Source organism: Apodemus sylvaticus, chromosome X (assembly GCF_947179515.1).
Source record: "Apodemus sylvaticus chromosome X, mApoSyl1.1, whole genome shotgun sequence".
NCBI lineage: Eukaryota > Metazoa > Chordata > Mammalia > Rodentia > Muridae > Apodemus > Apodemus sylvaticus.
Window position 1 is genome coordinate 12,760,541 of NC_067495.1, and position 17,329 is coordinate 12,777,869.

Genomic DNA, 17,329 nt, shown 5'->3' on the forward strand with positions numbered 1-17,329 from the left:
TGTAGGCGAGGTCTAGGCTCCTCTCCTCCGGCCTCCTCTCCCTCCTGCATGCCCTGCCCCCAAAAGGACGCACTGAGAAATCAAGAGACAGGAGGACTAGATCGTTGAGGAGTTTATTGGTGGGGGGGAATGTCTCATATTTGCTCTTCCTTGGGGAGAGGGGTCTTCAAACAATACCGAAGGGCACAGGAAAGTAGAGGGTCTGGAGGGAAGAGGGAGGGGCCACAGTCAGACAAAATGGCAACACACGATCACAGGCACTACCAACAACCACAGACACAGCAGAGGGTTCAGGATCGGGCTCCAGACCCAGCCTCCAAGTATCCTGGGGACGGGAGGACAGGGAGTGTGGAGGGAGAGGGAGGGAGAGGGAAAGAGGGGAGAAGGTAGGCCAGCCCCACGGACCTTAGACTGTCTTCTGATGATCTAGCCCTCTTTTGAGGGAGTCAGCAAGGGACGTTTCACTCACTCTCCAAACCACAATCCTTGGCTCTTCCCAGGTTACCTCAGTTTCCAGGGGCCTCCTACTTTCAGCAAAACTCACCTCATAGCTCCCAACCATGGCCTCCTACCCCCACAGCTCCAACTCCACTCAATTGGAAACGTATTTTCTTTTGTTTTCTGCCCCATTACAGAATGGGCTTCCTCTTGTGAGACCACCACACATTCCTCTTCCTCCTCACGTGCCTGTCTGCAATCCTGACCAGAACCTTATCTCAAGCTTAGATCATTCCTGAAGCCCACTTCGATCTTCGCTCAGACTCCTGAATGTTCCAAGACACATCTCTTCTAGAGATGCTGGATCCACAAAGCTGCCCACTCTGGAGCCCACTGTGCTTTTAACTCACACCGCTCCTAGGACTACTCTCCCCTGTCCCTGTCAGCCCCGGTCCAGAAGGCTGGAGGATACCACTTCCATTTTAGGCTCCACATCCAGTACGTCTGGAATCCAACTCTCGGCTGACTAGTCCTCTCTCTACAGAGGTCATCTCCTCTTCATCCATTTCACCCAAGCCACCTCCGCCCAATCTACTGCTCTACTCTTGGGGTCGGATTTCCATATGAGGGCTTCAGAAGTTCAGGCGATGCTGGAGGAATGAAGGCCAGAGTTAGGAGGGGCAGAGGGGGAGAAGGAAGAGGGAAAAAGTCACATTGACCCACTCCATGCAGCCAAGGTCTGGTCCCCTTCCTGTCCCCTTTCTAGAGCCCCCTTACCTCAAGGGACAGGGCTGGGAACAGATAGGGGCTGAGGAAAGCAAGGTCAAGGGTAGGGAGGAGTCCATTTAGGACTGGGCGCCTAGTGCATGGAGAAGTGGGTGAAGGTAGGGCTCAGACAGATAAATAGATATTTATATATAATATATATATATATAAACAGCAAAGACAGTTAGGGTCTCCTTGGTTGAGGGGTGGAGACCTAGGATATGGGGATGGGAAGGGGGGGGCAGGCCTTCTCTTGAGCTCTTGCCCACCCATGGGGATCTTCGTGGACTTCACTGACCTGTAGAGGGAAAAGACACAGAAAGGAGAAGGGGTCCAGATGAGGGCGGAGCCCCCACAGAGGACAGTAGTACCCTCAGGGAGGGATTGGCCCATTATGCTTTTTCTTTGGAGCATAGCATATTGTCTTCTTTTCTTCTCTAACAGGTCTGGAGTTAGCATCATCCTAACTGCTCTCACCAGGAAGATATTTCCAACCTTGCTCAAACTAGGTACCAAAGGAACAGTAAAGTCCCCTTCTCTTAACAAAAAAAAAAAAAAAAAAAAAAAAAAAAAAAAAAAAAAAAAAAATCCCTATCTTTGTGAGAGTTACATTATATCAGGAGAGGAGACAAGTTTTACAATGAACATGACATATTAGTGGATTATCTAATATAAGACGTTAATAGGCCAGGCATGGTAGTGCACACCTTTGATCCCAGCACTCGGGAGGCAGAGGCAGGTGGATATCTGTGAGTTTGATGCTAGCCTGATCTACACAGTGAGTTCCAGAACAGCCAGGGCTAATGCAGAGAGAGACCCTGTTACCAAAAACCAAAAACCAGTTCCCTAAGTGAGCCTGTAGAGGTGACTCGGAAGGTAAGAATACTTGCAGCTCCCCTGGAGGACCCACATGTGACTCACAGAAGCCACACTGGGTGGCTTACAACTATCAGTAAATTTAGCTGCAAGGAATCTGACTTTTCTCCTGGTCTCCATGGACACTTGAACTCACGGGCACATACTCACATACATACCCATGATTAAATAAAAGTAGAATTTAGAAAAAAAGTACTCTAAGTGATGTATGTGCAGCATGAATAAGTCTTAGTTAGACCTCCTATCTCGTGCAATATAGTCAGGAACCATAAATTAGTACATTACAAATTGTGAGAAGGAAAAACATAGGGTATGAGAGAGATAATGTGTGTGTGGGGGTGTTTTAGACAGACAACCACTGATATATAGTTGATGGTATATGCCTATGCCAGACTTTAGGAGGCAGAAGCAGGAGGAAAACAAGTTTGAGGCCAGCTTGGATTCTTTTGTTTGTTTGTTTGTTTGGTATTTTTGGATTTGGTTCTTTTTTTCCCAAGACAGGGTTTCTCTGTGTAGCCCTGGCTGTCCTGGAACTCACTCTGTAGACCAGGTTGGCCTCGAACTCAGAAATCCGCCTGCCTCTGCCTCCCAGAGTGCTGGGATTACAGGCGCGTGCTACCACTTCCTGGCCAGCTTGGGTTCCACAATGCAACCCTAAGTCAAACAAAAAGCAAAACAGGGAGGGAGAGGCACAACCAGGAATTCAAGATCATCCTTAGTGAGATAAGGAGCTCTAGACCAGCCTTGGCTACAGGAGATCTTGACTCAAAAAAATAATATCGACAACAAAGCCAGGTGTGGTGGCACAAACCTCGGAATTCCAGCCACATGGAAGATGGAAACAAGAGTATTGCAAACTCAAAGGCTGCCTGGGCTATAGAAAGAGTTCCAAATTGATCTGGGCAATTTTGTAAACTCTGTTTCAAAATAAGAAATAAAAATAGGCCCAAGTATACAGTTTAGTGGTAGAGAGCACTTGCTTAGTGTGCAAGAGACTTGAATTCAATTTTCACTTGTAAAAAGAAAGTAACTTCCCAGACAGACAGACAACAAAAACCTCATTGAGTGAGTGGCCAAAGCAATGGTGTATGTGTATGTGTAAAGCAAGTGCAAAGGCCCGGCACTATGCCCAGACCCGGCCCAGGCCAGTTTTGAACAGAATGCTAGGTGGCAAAGGTCAGATTAAATGTCTGTGGGGAAGATATGGTAGTGCACCATCTGTTGGCCTGTGAGTACAGCGAAATAGTATTGCCTATCCATCTATTGCATCTAAAGGGCTGGAGAGATGGCTCAGTGGTTAAGAGCACCCAAGGTCCTGAGTTCAATTCCCAGCAACATCTATTGCATCTAAAGGGCTGGAGAGATGGCTCAGTGGTTAAGAGCACCGAAGGTCCTGAGTTCAATTCCCAGCAACCACATGGTGGCTCACAACCGTCCATAGTGAGATCTGATGTCCTCTTCTGGTGTGCTGAAGACAGCTACAGTGTACTCATGTACGTAAATCATTTTTTAAAAAGTGAAATCTGAGGAAAGGACAGTGACTTCTGAATTTAGGACAGTGGCCTAGCAGAATCCTTGAGGATGCTGGGTGGTAGAAGGGGTTGTAAACAGGACAGAAGACAGGCACTTGGGAAACACTCTAAGGAAGATAATTGTGAAAAAATGGAAAAGGCTGGATAGATTTTGAAAATAGGAACCAACAGGACTAGATTTTTCTTTTCTTTGACAGGGTCTCCAAGTGGCCTGGAAATTTCTTTGCAAAACAAGGCTGGCCTTGAACTCACAAGAAACCTGCTTGTCTCTGCCTCCCCCAGTATTGAGCTTAAAGGCATCTCCCAAAGCCTGGCCAAGGAGTTTTAAAACAATTAAATGTGGGATGCTGGGGAAGTCTCGGGATCTCGGCTCACCCTACTCCCACCTAGGTGCTGTTACCTTCTCTCTGTTTAAGACAGGATCCCCGTGCGTCTGTCTCTAAAGTGCTGGGATTATATATGTGCTCCATGTTGCCACGCATTCATTTTTTTAAGGTCCAACAAGAAAGCACGCTCGGGGTTCTAAGGCCTCCACCCCTCCCCTTTTCCTCATTTGAAATTCCAAACCATCCATTTCATTAAAGGGTTAAGGAGAGGTAGCAGCTGACCTACATCCTGCTTTCCGCACTGGTGACCTTCAAAACCCACCCTGTTTACCTTCCTCCACCTACTGGCGTTAACGCCTATTGGTTTACCGAGGATTTCAAAGACCCACCTCCCCTTCCCTTCCCGGAAACCTACTTCACTGCGCAAGTGCTCCTACACTCCTTTCATTGGTTACTCTGAGCACTGCTCCTGCCTCTTCCTTCTCATGATTTCCTCCCATTGGCTAGTTTTCCCAAGTTCAATTTTTTTGTTCTGCCTATCTATTGGTTCCTTCAAACTTCACTTCTTGTCTGCTCCCTGCCTACTGCATCCGCCCATTTGTCACTCACCAGATTACATCTGATTGGAGAAGGAGGTGGGCGCGCCCTGTTGGCCGTAGCCTTGCTGCCCATAGTCGCCCTGAGGCCCATAGCCTCCGCCACCGCCGCTGGCTGGCTGCCCGTAATCCGGTTGATAACCACCCTGAGGCCCGTAGGAGTCCTGGGGCCCATAGCCTCCGGGGCCCTGCCCGTAGCCCGCATCGCCGTAGGCATCGCCAGGCGCTGGCTGCTTTTCAGGGGCGCCTGGAGGTGCGCGCATGAATGGGGCGGCCCAGCCTGTTTCCTTGAACACGAACCATAGGTTGCCAACCCAGAGCACCAGGTTCAGGAAGCCAAACACCTGCAGGAAGACATGACCAAAGCTGTTGTCTCTTACCCATTGCCTTGGGAGCCCCAGAGACTTTGAGGCTGAGTGAACAGGAATGGGCATTTTTAGGGCATAAATTCGTGGGCCTCTGTGACTATCGGCGTACAGAAAAACTTGGGTATGGGGGAGTTTGTTAGAATTTAGATCCCCATAGATGTTGAACTTCTATCAGTGTTTACATGTACTACCCGGATGGCCCACATCTGTAGTGCTATGAAGTTGGAAGCTCAGCGATCATTTCAAGGCTAGCGTCCCCGCCCCGCCCCCAGGACTTGAACTCCCGTCCTCAGGAAGGACAATAAGGGGGCTGGAGAGATGGCTCAGCGGTTAAGAGCACTGGATGCTCTTCCAGAGGTTTAGAGTTCAAATCCCATCTCACAACCATGTGTAATGGGATCTGATACCCTCTTCTGGTGCCTGAAGACAGTGACAATGTACTTACATTCCTCCAGCCTCTTTTATGTAAAGTAGAGTGACAATGTACTTACATTCCTCCAGCCCTCTTTTAATTGGTTTTTATTTTGTTTGTTTTTGAGACAGTCTTGCCATTTATCCAAGGATGACTTGGAGTTTACAGTCTAGGCTAGTCTGGCTTTAAATTAGCCCTGGAGATAGCATAATGGCTCAGAGGGTAGGATCTAAGTTTGATGCCCAGCACCTACATGGTGGCTCACAAACACCTATAATTCTGGTTTCAGGATATCCAACACCTTTTCTTAACCTCCACAGGCACCAAGAATGCAAATGGCACATAGAAGCAAATTCATACACATAAAATACAAATAAGAAGTATCTTAAAAAGTAGTCTTTTGGGGGCTGGAGAGGTGGCTCAGTGGTTAAGAGCACTGACTATTCTTTTACAGGTCCTGAGTTCAAATCCCAGCAACTACATAGTGGCTCACAACCATCTGTTGTGGGATCTGATGCCCTCTTCTGGTGTGTCTGAGGATAGCTACAGATATAACAAATCTTTTTAAAAAGTAGTCTTTTAAGTGCTAGGTTTACAGGCATATATTATCATCCTTGGTTCTAAGTATATGATATTTTTTGACTGGGGTTCACTCTGCAGCCCTGGTTGACCTGGCTGACCCGGAACTGTCTTTGTACACCAGGCTGGTCTCAACCTCTCAGAGATCCACCTGCCTCTGCTTCCAAATGCTGGGATTAAAGGCATGTGCTATCATGTGCCCAGCTAAGTGTATGCTATTTAAAAAACAATGTAAAAATTACAAATAAGTATAGAGCTTATATGAAATATTTAAAAACAAAATTCTATATTCCATTTAGTATATGTTATACCTTCTTCTGAGCATCTTTATTAGTTTCCTTAAAGTTCCAGGCTTAAGCTAGTGAGTGGTGAGCTATAGCGCAAGTTCCAGAACAGCTAGGGCTACACAGGGAAATCCTGTGTCAGAAAACCCAAAAAAATAAAATAAAAATTAAAACATAAAAACATAAAAAAGTAAAAAATAAAATTAAATAAAATATAAAAATAGATTACAAATAAAAAATAAAAATAAATAAAAATTAAAAAATCCATGTTTGGACAGAAAGTAAGACCTATATTTTATTCTATTTGGTTTCACGCAGTCTTGAAATGTTGTCCAGGCTGGCCCAGAGCTCCTGGGCTCATGTGATTGGTCTTCTGCCTCTACTTGCTGATCAGTAGAGACGATAGACCTGTACCACTTGATATCCCCATTCTATTTATTTTTAGCATATTTAGTTTATTTTTCTATTTTTGAGACAAGGCCTCAATCTCTCAGCAGTCTTCCTTCCTCAGCCGCCCACATGACAGAATTGCAGGCCTGTGCCACCACACTTGGAAAGGTACCTCCATTTTCTTTTGTGTTTAAAAAGATCTTTAAATTTTGTTTTCTGTGTGTAAGCATTTTGCCCACCTGCATGCCCATAAATCCCTTGGAAGTAGAATCATGGACGTTATGAACTGCATGAACATCCTTTCTGAATCCCCACCCCAGACAAGGTTTCTCTGTGTAGCCCTGGCTGTCCTGCTCTAGTAGACCAGGCTTGCCTTGAACTCAGATCGGAGTGTCTCTACCTCCTGAGTGCTGGGACTAAAAGTGTGGACTACTTAGTTGTTGAGCCCCGTCTCCAGCCCTCATTATGTCCATTTTAAAACCAAGTTCAGACAGGTTAAATTTATCCAAGATTAATTACACAAGCAGCAAGTGGCAGGGAAACAATTCAACTCTTAGCATCTGTAACAGTAATATAGGATGTAATCTTGTGTTGTTTCACCCCCCCCCAAAAGTATTTTGTCTGTTGTGAATTCAGTGGATACTCAGGTTTGGAGTGTGCGTGCTCAAAATGTTCCTTGAAATGCTTGTAGGTCACAGAGCTTGCCAAGTGACAGGCTCTATGTTCAGACTGCTTCTAGACACTAGGGGGCGCCCAAGTAGGAAAACATTTCAAGATCGTGTTCTTTTGCACGTAATAAAATAAATCCTAAAAGGACACTGAATTTCAGGAGCTTTGGCATGACTGGGCTGGGCCCAGTTATCCCCGCCTAATCTGAGAGATCTCATGTTCCCCTACTGGGGACAGATAGTATGTGGTATCCCAGTGGTTGTAATTGTTCAGCCTTCTTTTGTTGGCATGCCTCCTCCTGGGAGCCCTCATGGATCTCCTGACTCTCTTCCTATTCTCTGTCTCCACCGGTTCCGTGCCAGACTGGGTCTCCCAGCTTTTCTTTTCCAGCCCAGCCAGCTTCCCAGGGCTTACCACTGAGGTGTTGAGTCCTGAAGTCACAGGGTCCCTCAGTTCCTTGCACGTGTTCCCTGTCTGGCGGCACATAGGCATCTCCTTGATGATGTTCTCTGGGTCCGTGGCCATCTTCACATCGGACAGGCCTTTGGCCCAGGCGGATGAGCTAACCAGCCACATGAAAGCGAACACTGCTGTGGCCAGAAAGTCCTAGGCAGGGGTGAGAAAGATGTCACTATGAAGCATGGCCTTATGACAAGCCCCGAGCCCCTTCAGATCCTAAGCCTTTGTGGGAGGGGTCATCTAGAAGAGGCTTGCCTCCGTTTCTGCCTTGCAGCTCGGAGGCTCACTAGGGTTTTCACCTGAAGGTCTCAGCTTGAGCTTCTGTGCGTGTCTATGATAGAGAGGGAGTGTGCTCAGTGATGCGTGGGTGCGGATGTTGAGGGAGGAACTAACTCCGTGGGATGTTTCAGAATTTGTGAGAAGTGTGTCTTACCGCTTTTATTTGCATGTGGGAATATGTGTCATTTGATGTCTGGGATGAGGGTGTGAGAACCTCTCTGTGTAGGACTCAGTGTCTGTGTGGCAGGTTGACACGCATGGCTGTCACAGTGAACTTCGGGTACTCGTTCTTTTCATCTAGTCTGTATGGACAGACGTGTGAGAGATGATACCATTAGGTATGTGGGCCAGTCTGTGTGGGCTGTGAGCATGTCCCCATGAGTCTATGATGCCCTGTGTGGCTGGAGTCTGGGAGGCAGCAGCAGCAGCAGCAGCGTTGGGCTGCTTGGGTATGGGCCTGTCTGGGAGTCTGTTTGGCCCCTGCAGCCTCATGTCCTTGGTCACTGCATGACAATCAGATGTGGGGGGACTCACCATCATGGGCCCTTTGTTGTTCTCTCGGTACTTGTTCTGCAGGAAGATATAGGTGGCCAGGGCCCCCATGGAGTAGAGGAAGGCAAACACAGCCACGGTGACAAAGAATTCAGCCGAGGAGGAGTAGTCACCAACGAGGAAGATCTTGGTAGTGCCCCCTTTGACGCAGGAGGGTGCATCAAAGTACACTTGGTGCAGCCTGCAGAGAGAGGTGTTCAGGTGTGGTCCAGAATCCCTTTCCCACCTTCCTGGCCAAGGCTATCCCAGACTGTTTTGAGGTCCCAGGAAGAGGAGGAAATGGCTATTCACAGAGCACTTGCAATGTACCATTGATTGCTGAAAGCATTCTAGTTAGACCTGTGGTGCCCCTCCCTCACTGCAGCCCCCGTACTCCTGCCTCTGAGTTCATCGTTGAATGTGACAGGTCTCTCTCTCTCTCTATCTTAGGGCCTTTCCACTGGTGATCTCTTTAACGGGAATGTTCTTCCCGGTGTTTCTCAGCCTTTGGCTAAGATCAAGTGGAGGGATGCTCTTCCTTAAGACAGCTTCCATGCCTTATTCTTTCAACCCCCTTCAAACTTTGCTTAACTCTCAGCTTCTCATTAAAGACTTCTGCGTCGGGCAGTGGTGGTGCACGCCTGTAATCCCAGCACTCTGGGAGGCAGAGGCAGGCAGATTTCTGAGTTCGAGGCCAGCCTGGTCTACAGAGTGAGTTCCAGGAACAGCCAGGGCTACACAGAGAAACCCTGTCTCAAAAAAAACCAAATCCAAAAAAAAAAAACTTCCTGCATTTCACCTTAAAGAAAACAATTTTTTTTTTGATGCTGATGATTAAAACTCGGACCTTTTTCACATGTGTGTGCAGGTGCATATATGTTGGTATGTACGCAGTTGCCCTGATTTGTGACAGTCAGAGTTTAACCTCGTGCCTCGTTCCTCAGGTGTCACCCCCCCTTTTGAAACAGGGTCTTTCTCTCTCTCTCTCTGGCTTAGAACTTGCCAATTACTCCGAGCTGGCTCGCATGGATTTTCACATGAGCCACCATGCTGGGCTTTTTTTAAGTGGGTTCTAGGCTCCATGTTCAAGTCCTCACACCTGTAAGGCAGAGCCATCTCCTCAGCCCCAGGATTTGTTCTTTCATCTTGTTGTTGTTGTTGTTGTTGTTGTTCTGTATGAGGGGGAAGCCTTAGTCCTCTTTTTCCTTTTACTGATCCCAAGGATCTGGAACCATGCTGGTACCTATTGGCTTCTCAAGCAGTGTTTTGGGGGTGAAATGCACAGAAATGGGAACAGGTTCAGAGAAGTGCATTTGCTTGTATGAAGTCATGCAGCTAGAGGAGAAAGGATAGAACTTCTGTATGAATCCTGTCTCCCCCTGAATCATGTTGACTGTTTTCTATGTCCTGCTTTAGGTACCCGAGAGAGAAAACTAATGGATACGTGGCAGAGAAGCCAAACAGCTCCGAAATTGGAAAAGTCAGAAGGGGGTAGAAGGGATCTCGGAACAGGATGTGTGAGGGACAGTCTGGGAAGGTGCTCAAAGACAATGGCCTTCCTTTCCTGAGCTGTGCTGGGGGGTGGGGCTTATGTGTGGGTAGAATGGAACTGGCCTGGGGGCCTATAGCTCCGGCCTTTGGTGGGTGGGTCGGAGATAGGATCTTGTCATTGGGCAAAGAGTCTGTGACCTTGTGTAGGTGTGGTTCTGAGCATGGAAGGTTCTAGGGGGAGTTCATGGAGGGCTTTTGTGACCTTGTGAATTCCCAAAAGGCTGGCTTTCATGCTGCCGATCACTCCCCACTGTGTGTGTGTGTGTGTGTGTGTTCTCCTCCTCCAAGGTACTGGGGGTAGAAACCCGACAGTTGCGTTGCCACTGAGCTACATGGTCAGCTTTCCTCCTTGGCTCGTGGGAACCTGGATATTCCTGGCTGTGCTCCTCTGGTATTTCCTGTTTCTATCACTGCTCAGACCCTGAGCTGGTGTCCCTGTCCCTAGTGTGTGACATTTTGGGCCTCCATTTAATTCTTGGTGTTCCCCAACTTCCAGATTTCAAATTTCCCCCTAAATCTGAATTCTTATACTTAAGAAATTTATGCCGAATACTTGTGTCCCATACACTGCACCGAGTGCCTTACAAGTATCAGCGTAGTGACAATGTTCCATCGCCTGTGGGGCATCACTATTTTCTCTGTTTACATATTGTCCTTGCATAGTGCCCGGTACATGGTGGGGACTCAGTAAATGTCAGGAACATCTAATTTGGTCCCTTGATCTCCCACATCTATATAGTACCCTCATTGTTTTCTAGCAAAACTCCTGCATGAAGATCTGCTTCTTGTATTATCTGTATCTGCAGTTACCCTCTTTGTTCTGATGCAGAGCTCTGAGGATAGGGAACTTGGTCCGTTTGAGAAGTAAGTGATGTTAACTGATATTATTTTAAAGCATCTTTTTTTTTTTTTTATAAAATTGCATTTTGTGTAGTTAGTGGCTGCATACCTGTGTGTATGTAGGTGCATGTATGTCACAGCTCATGTGTGGGGGTCAGAGAAAAATTTGCAGGGAAGTTTGTTCTTTGTGCTACATATGACATAGGGATCAAACTCGGGTTGTTAGGCTCAGTGGCAAGTGCCTTTATCTGCTGATGACCCCCTTAGTTTGAGGTAGGATCTCACTTTGTATCCCAGGGTGGTTTGGAACTCACCCCAGCTCTGGCATAGCCTCCCAAGTGCTGGGATTGCAAGCATTTGCCACCATGCCCGGTGACTAACGTTAATTGAGCATTTACTGCTTTAAGGTATACGCACAAGTGATGCTCTCTCGTGCATGCCCACCCCAACCCAGGGCCTTACCATTGCTGTGCAATCTCTCTACCACTGATGCCAGCCCCAGGCCTGTCATTTATTTATGAATCTTCCTTATTTCCTGTCCTCTATTACTTCCCTTTGCCAGAGTATAGTCAGAGAGGATGAAACCCCGTGTCTAGCTTACACACCAGTTGTCACAGAAAACCACAGTAGTGCCCACTACCCAGCAAGGGTTCGGAGCATGGCTAGTGATCCCAGCAGCTATGGCCTGAAAGGTGTGAGCTGTGCAAAGGACTCTGGGAAGGGCTGCCCAGACCCACCCTGCCCCTGCCTCTCCCAGGGTCTCAGGATACCAGGGCAGGAGCACACCTGAACGGGTACTCAAATTCAACTTCGATGTTGAGGGCACTCTCCGTCTTGTTGGCACACTCCACGCTCAGCCGAAGCTCTCCGCTGTAGCTGCCGCAAGTAGCAAAGGCGAAGATGGCAAAGACCTTGGGGAGCAGGGAGGTGGATGGCTGTAGTGAGCCTGGATGCATGTGGGAGGGAGTGCCCTCCTCTGGACAGATTGAGGGGGGCAGCACAGACAGTAGCAGATGGAGAGGTCCCCACCCCCACCCCCCTAATCAGGGCTCATCGGGCCCTAGCACAAGCTGATTACAGGGGTGTGGCTGTTTCTTTCCTAGCGTCTCTCCGTTTTTTACCTCTAGGTGCTCTGGCTTCTCCTTCCCTCCCCTCCCCCCTCCTCTCTCCTCTGCTTTCTCTCCCCTCCCCTTTCTCTCACGATCACGGTATCTCTCTCAGAATCGTTCTCTCTGTGTGTTTTTATGCATGTTCTCCCCTTCTCGCATACATACACTTTCCCCCATTAATCCTCTCTCTCTCTCTCTCTCTCTCTCTCTCTCTCTCTCTCTCTGTCTCCCCAAGTCTGTCCTGCTCTGCCTCTCACAAGGTCTCTCTGGCTCCCTTGTGCCTTATGTCTGTTGCTTTTTGAGATTCCCCTATATCTGTGTGCACCTCTTTTTCTCCCCTACACATTTTCCTGCTCTCATCGCTTTTGCTCAGCATTGCCATTTACTACCATCCCCCTGCCTCTCACCCTGTCCCCTTCGCTCGCTCGCTCGCAGTCTCTGGAGCTTTCTGGGTTTGCATCCCTCTTTGAGCCATCGACTTCAGGCTCCCCCTCCCATCCCTTCCTCCTTTAGTTTAAGAGAGGAGGTAGGACGTCACAATCTGTCACTTCACAACAGGGGTACCTTTGGCCTTATGTGACGTCATAGCCTTCTGTTCCCTGTCCTTAAATCCCTGGGACCTTACTCTGGAGCCCAATTCCCTCATCTTCTCCCACTCCTGTCATTCCACCCGCCACTTCATAGGACTCCCGTCTCACCCCCCCCCTGCTTCTACCATTCCCCTTGTACTTCCCCCACCTACAGCCCAGGCCACTCACCCACTGCAGCACCTTCACGAAGCCAAGGGGCTCCTTGACCACCCGGAACTGACCCCCGGCCACCAGCTGAGGAGAAAAACAGTGGAGAGGGGGAAAGGGTGTGGGGAATAGGGTTGGAGGTGAGGGGCCAGGCTGCCAGGCAATGATCCCTGGGGATAGGGCATGTGACCCTCTGGGAGTGGGTGACATATGGAGATGGAGTGAGGAGGAGAAAAACGACACTTTGGGGAAGGAGTAAACATCAGGGTCTCAGCAACCCCCCTGGGGTTCAGGAGTGGTGGAGTGTGAGGTGATGAGTCACAAGGCAGAGGAGGCTGAGTGGAGAAAATAGATGGGGAGGGGTCCAGGCTAGTTAGAAAGGAAGGTCTGAACTGCTTAAAGGTGAGTCAGATAGGAGAAAAGGTTGAGTGGAAGAAGATGGGGTTCACTAGAGTGGGGGAGGGGGCACCAAGTGCTGAAGGTGAGTCACAACAGCAGAGGGGAGAGGTCTGCAGTGGTAAAGGTGAATCAGATGACGGTGGTTGTGGTGTCTGAGGAGATGGGGATGGGGAGGGGTCGCTACCGCTTAGGGAGGAAGCCGATTTTGAGGTGACGGAGAAGAAGGAGATGGCGGAGGTGATCTTTTAAGGTGGGAGAGAGCTGGGGCATGGGTTTACTGGACATGCGCTAGGAACGAGGAGGCTGGGGGGTTTCGGAGGGGCAAAATTGGATCGTCCTCCTCTACATCTGCTCCGGGGGTGAAAGGGTGGTCATCTACTAGGGTGCATTCTTTTTGGGAGGGGCGGGTGCCAACCCTCCCCCACCCCGCCCCCACACCTTCTGTCGCTCTATTTCCTAGCTCATCTGCAGACCCCCGAGTCTTTTTTTCATTCTCCCCTCCCCTCCTCACCCCTTTGCCCCCTTTCTAGACCCAAGTCGCCCTTTTCCCCTCCATGTCGACATTTCTTTACGGGCATCTGGAGGCCCCCTCTGCGGCAGTGAGGACAGTCCTCGCTGCGGCAAAAGCGCACTCCTTTTCTCCACCTCCCTCCTTCCCCTTGCCTGCTGCAGACCCCTGGCCCCAGTCCCAGCCCCAGCCCCAGGGACCTTATCTCTGCTACCCTCGCCACCACCTCTCAGGGTTCGAGGGCCAAAGCCACCCAGGTTTCTGCAAGCGCCGGGCTCTGTCCACGGTGCTGGAGCGCGTACCTGATTCACCACGTCCATGTCTGCCAGCAGCAGCATCAGCAATGCGGGGGGCGGAAGGTGCCTGGTAGCAAGGGCGGGCGCGGGGAGCGGCGGGGGCGGTGCGCGATCGTCGGAACAGCCCAGTCGGCGGCAGCCCCGCCCCTCGCACCCTGCCTATCTTTTGAGCGAGCGCCTGCGCACCATGGCTCCCCCTTACCCCTCGCCCGCCCCAGCTCGCCTGCGGCCATTCCATTCCGGAGGGTAGAGACTGTGGGTCTCAGAGCGAAAGGTCCTTTCAGAAAATGGGGAGCTCTGGGGGTAGGAGGCCCGCTCAGTTCTGCCGGATGACATTTTGCCAACCCGAGTGCTATTTGTTAAGTGTGTTCGTTCGTTTAATCCCTATGTAGCAGTGACTATTAGTCCTGTTTTTACAGATGAGGAAAATGAGTCTCCAGAGGGATTAAGTGACTTGCACAAGGTCACACAGCTAGGTAATGACAGTGTTCAGAGTCTTTGCAGTTTAAACGTCTCCACAGTTTAAAGACAGTTCGAGGTCTAGAGGGTTCCTTTTGGAAAACCTCATACGCACATCCAAACTCTAACCATTTCATTTTTTTTCTTTTCTTCTTGGTCAAATTATTGCTATTATATTTTACCTTTTGTTTATTCCTTGGCCCCTCTTTTAAAAATACATGTATTTATTGTGTGATAGCGACCTTTCTTTTAACAATACATTTATTTAGCATAGAGAGAGGGAGGGAGGGAAGAGGGGGTCGATACAGTATAGATGTGGGGATGAGAGGACATCTTGCCAGATAGGTCCTCTCATCTCACTGGGTGGGTCCTGCTGTCTCTCAGTGGACTACCTTCTTTCATGATGCTAAAACTTGGTCCATCAACTCAGTGATGAATGACTGCCATGTTATAATATCCAAGGAATAAAATATAGTTGAGCTTAAAAACACATTTTATACCCCTCTGTTGCTTGAATTTGGAAACATTTGACAGGATACCATTTACATATTTACTTGCTTATTTATTTATTTTTGAGATAGGATCTCATATAACCCGAGACTGGCCACGCCCTTCACGGGCTGCTTATCCTTTTTCCTCCACTGCCCAGATGCTAGAATATTATCTCTGTATCATATTAGCTCTGGCTTTTTTTTTTTCTGAGACAGGGTTTGTCTCTATAGTCCTGGATATCCTGGAATTCGCTCTGTAAACTAGACCATGCTGGACCAGAACACATAGAGATCTGCCTGCCTCTGCCTCCCAAGTGCTGGGACTAAAGGTGTGTGCCACCACTGCCCGGCTAGCTCTGACTTTGCCTCCCAGAGTGCTGGGATTAAAGATGTGTGTGGCGGCCGCCGCCGCCACCACCACCACCACCACCACCTGGCTAGCTCTGACTTTTATACCCTTCTTTACATTAAACTGTTTACTGTGTGTATATGTGGGTGCACAAGTGGAAGTCAGAAGACAGCTTTTGGGGGTCAGTTTTTTCCGCCGTGTCTTCAGGCTTCACAATCACTTTTACCTTCTGAGATATCTCCCTAGTCCCTGTATTTATTTTATTTTATTTTATTTTATTTTATTTTTGGAGACAGGGTTTGTAGCCCTGGCTGTTCACTCTGTATAGATCAGGCTGGCCTTGAACTTATAGAGATCTGCTTGCCTCTGCCTCCAGAGTGCTAGAATTAAAAAGATGTGCCATCATGCCTAGCTCCTATATTTATTTTTAAAACACAAGTATATAATAGATACTTTCCAGTTGTTTGAGTTTTGGCTCTTGGTTGTTTAAATCTCATTTCTAATATTTATTCCTGTTTGATTTTGGACATGTAAAATGTTTTAAAATAGTATGTGTATGATTGTACTGATTAAAAAAGATAATTACCAGGTGAAGGTGACACATGCCTTTAATTCCAGCATTTGGGAGGCAGGGGAAGGTGGATTTCTGAGTTCGAGGCCAGCCTGGTCTACAGAGTGAGTTCCAGGACAGCCAGGGCTACACAGAGAAACCCTGTCTCCAAACAAACAAACAAACAAACAAACAAAAAAGATAATCAACTATAGTGCACTTAGCACAGGGTTCATTTTACTATTTTGGAAGTCACTGACTTCTCACCATTTCCCCCTTTCCCTTCCCTGGCTAAGGTAACCATTGTTTCTGCTAATTTTAGCATCTCCGGTCTCTTCCCCCCCCCCCCCCATTCTGTTTTCAGCTTACCACCAGAGCATCTATTTAAAATGCACAGTTAACTGTGTCACTACCTTACTCAATGCCTTCCTATAGTTCCCCAGGCTTCTAGAGCCTAGCATTCAGGACTGCATGGTAGGACCCCCAACCTTAGTTTTCCATTGACTCTATGCTCCCTTCCCAACTTGTTCGTTCACCAGACTTTAGACCAACTACCCCAAGCCTTTGTTTCCAGGCCCCATGTGACTGAGGGTTTTGAGTCCCAGTCTTTGAATGTGGCTCCCCTCAAATTTCCTGGCTTGGTTGACTCAAAGAAGTAAATAAGAAGTGCTTGTCTCAAGAGTGAGGAGGGATCTGCTTCAAATGCTCCCCAGTGGTTGGCCACACTTGGCACCATTGCTGTGTTACCCCCAATTCCTGTGGAGTGGAACTGACTCCCACTTTGGATAAATCTTGTCATATATCTAAGTCACCCCAGTTTGCTTGAGGGAAACCTGCAAGGTGCCTGACACACACTAAAAGCCGGATTCACTTTCCGTGAATGAACGAGACCCCAAAGGCAGAGTGAGAAGCAGAAAGAAGAGCTCACCCATCTGCGTAGAGAGGGAGTGACTCTCAGGTGTTTCCGGAGGGGGGGGGGCTCGGAACGGGTTCCATGGAGTTAGAAGCATCATACTGTGGGCTGTCATCTAGAATTTCTACCGATAGATTTAGAGTTTTCTTATCTTTCTCAGGCAGAGGTGGGAAATGGGAGACATGGGAGACACTTATGGTACTAATTTAACATCTCTGAAATTCTTGATGCAGTGCTTAAGGCTCCAGGTCAGCTCCAACCTCTAGGCCTTTGCTCTGTCAAGACTCTTCTACAGCCTTCGCTTCATCCCAATTGACTCCCTGCGGTGTCTCTTCCTCCCCTTACTATCCAGACAATATCTCTTCTCTTTCCTTCCTCTTATCTGCCCAGTGCCCTCCTTCTCCACCCCCCCCACCTCCACTCTGTCTCCAGCTTTTTTTGGCTGCTGTCTCTTTCTCCTCCACCTCCTCCCTCCTTCCCTGACGCTGAATAATCAGGCCTAGCTGTCCTGGTTTCTGGAAATACTCATGTGTGGGCAGTGGCTCAGGAATGCAATAAGGGATGGATAGAAGCTGTCTGGCTGCCCCAGACTGCCAGTGCAAAGATACCAAGATTCAGCAGTG

General features: G+C 48.5%; 1 protein-coding gene across 1 annotated transcript; it reads right to left on the reverse strand.

Annotated features, from left to right (window-relative positions):
* Positions 1–96: 96 nt before the first annotated feature.
* Positions 97–14,028, reverse strand: Syp (synaptophysin). The gene is made up of 7 exons (XM_052171026.1): positions 13,951–14,028; positions 12,763–12,828; positions 11,682–11,806; positions 8,508–8,706; positions 7,650–7,841; positions 4,547–4,877; positions 97–1,501 (listed from the first exon to the last, which is right to left on the reverse strand). The coding sequence occupies exons 1-6, from the start codon at positions 13,984–13,986 to the stop codon at positions 4,551–4,553; spliced, it is 945 nt and encodes a 314-aa protein (XP_052026986.1). The 5' UTR covers positions 13,987–14,028; the 3' UTR covers positions 97–1,501; positions 4,547–4,550.
* Positions 14,029–17,329: the final 3,301 nt, after the last annotated feature.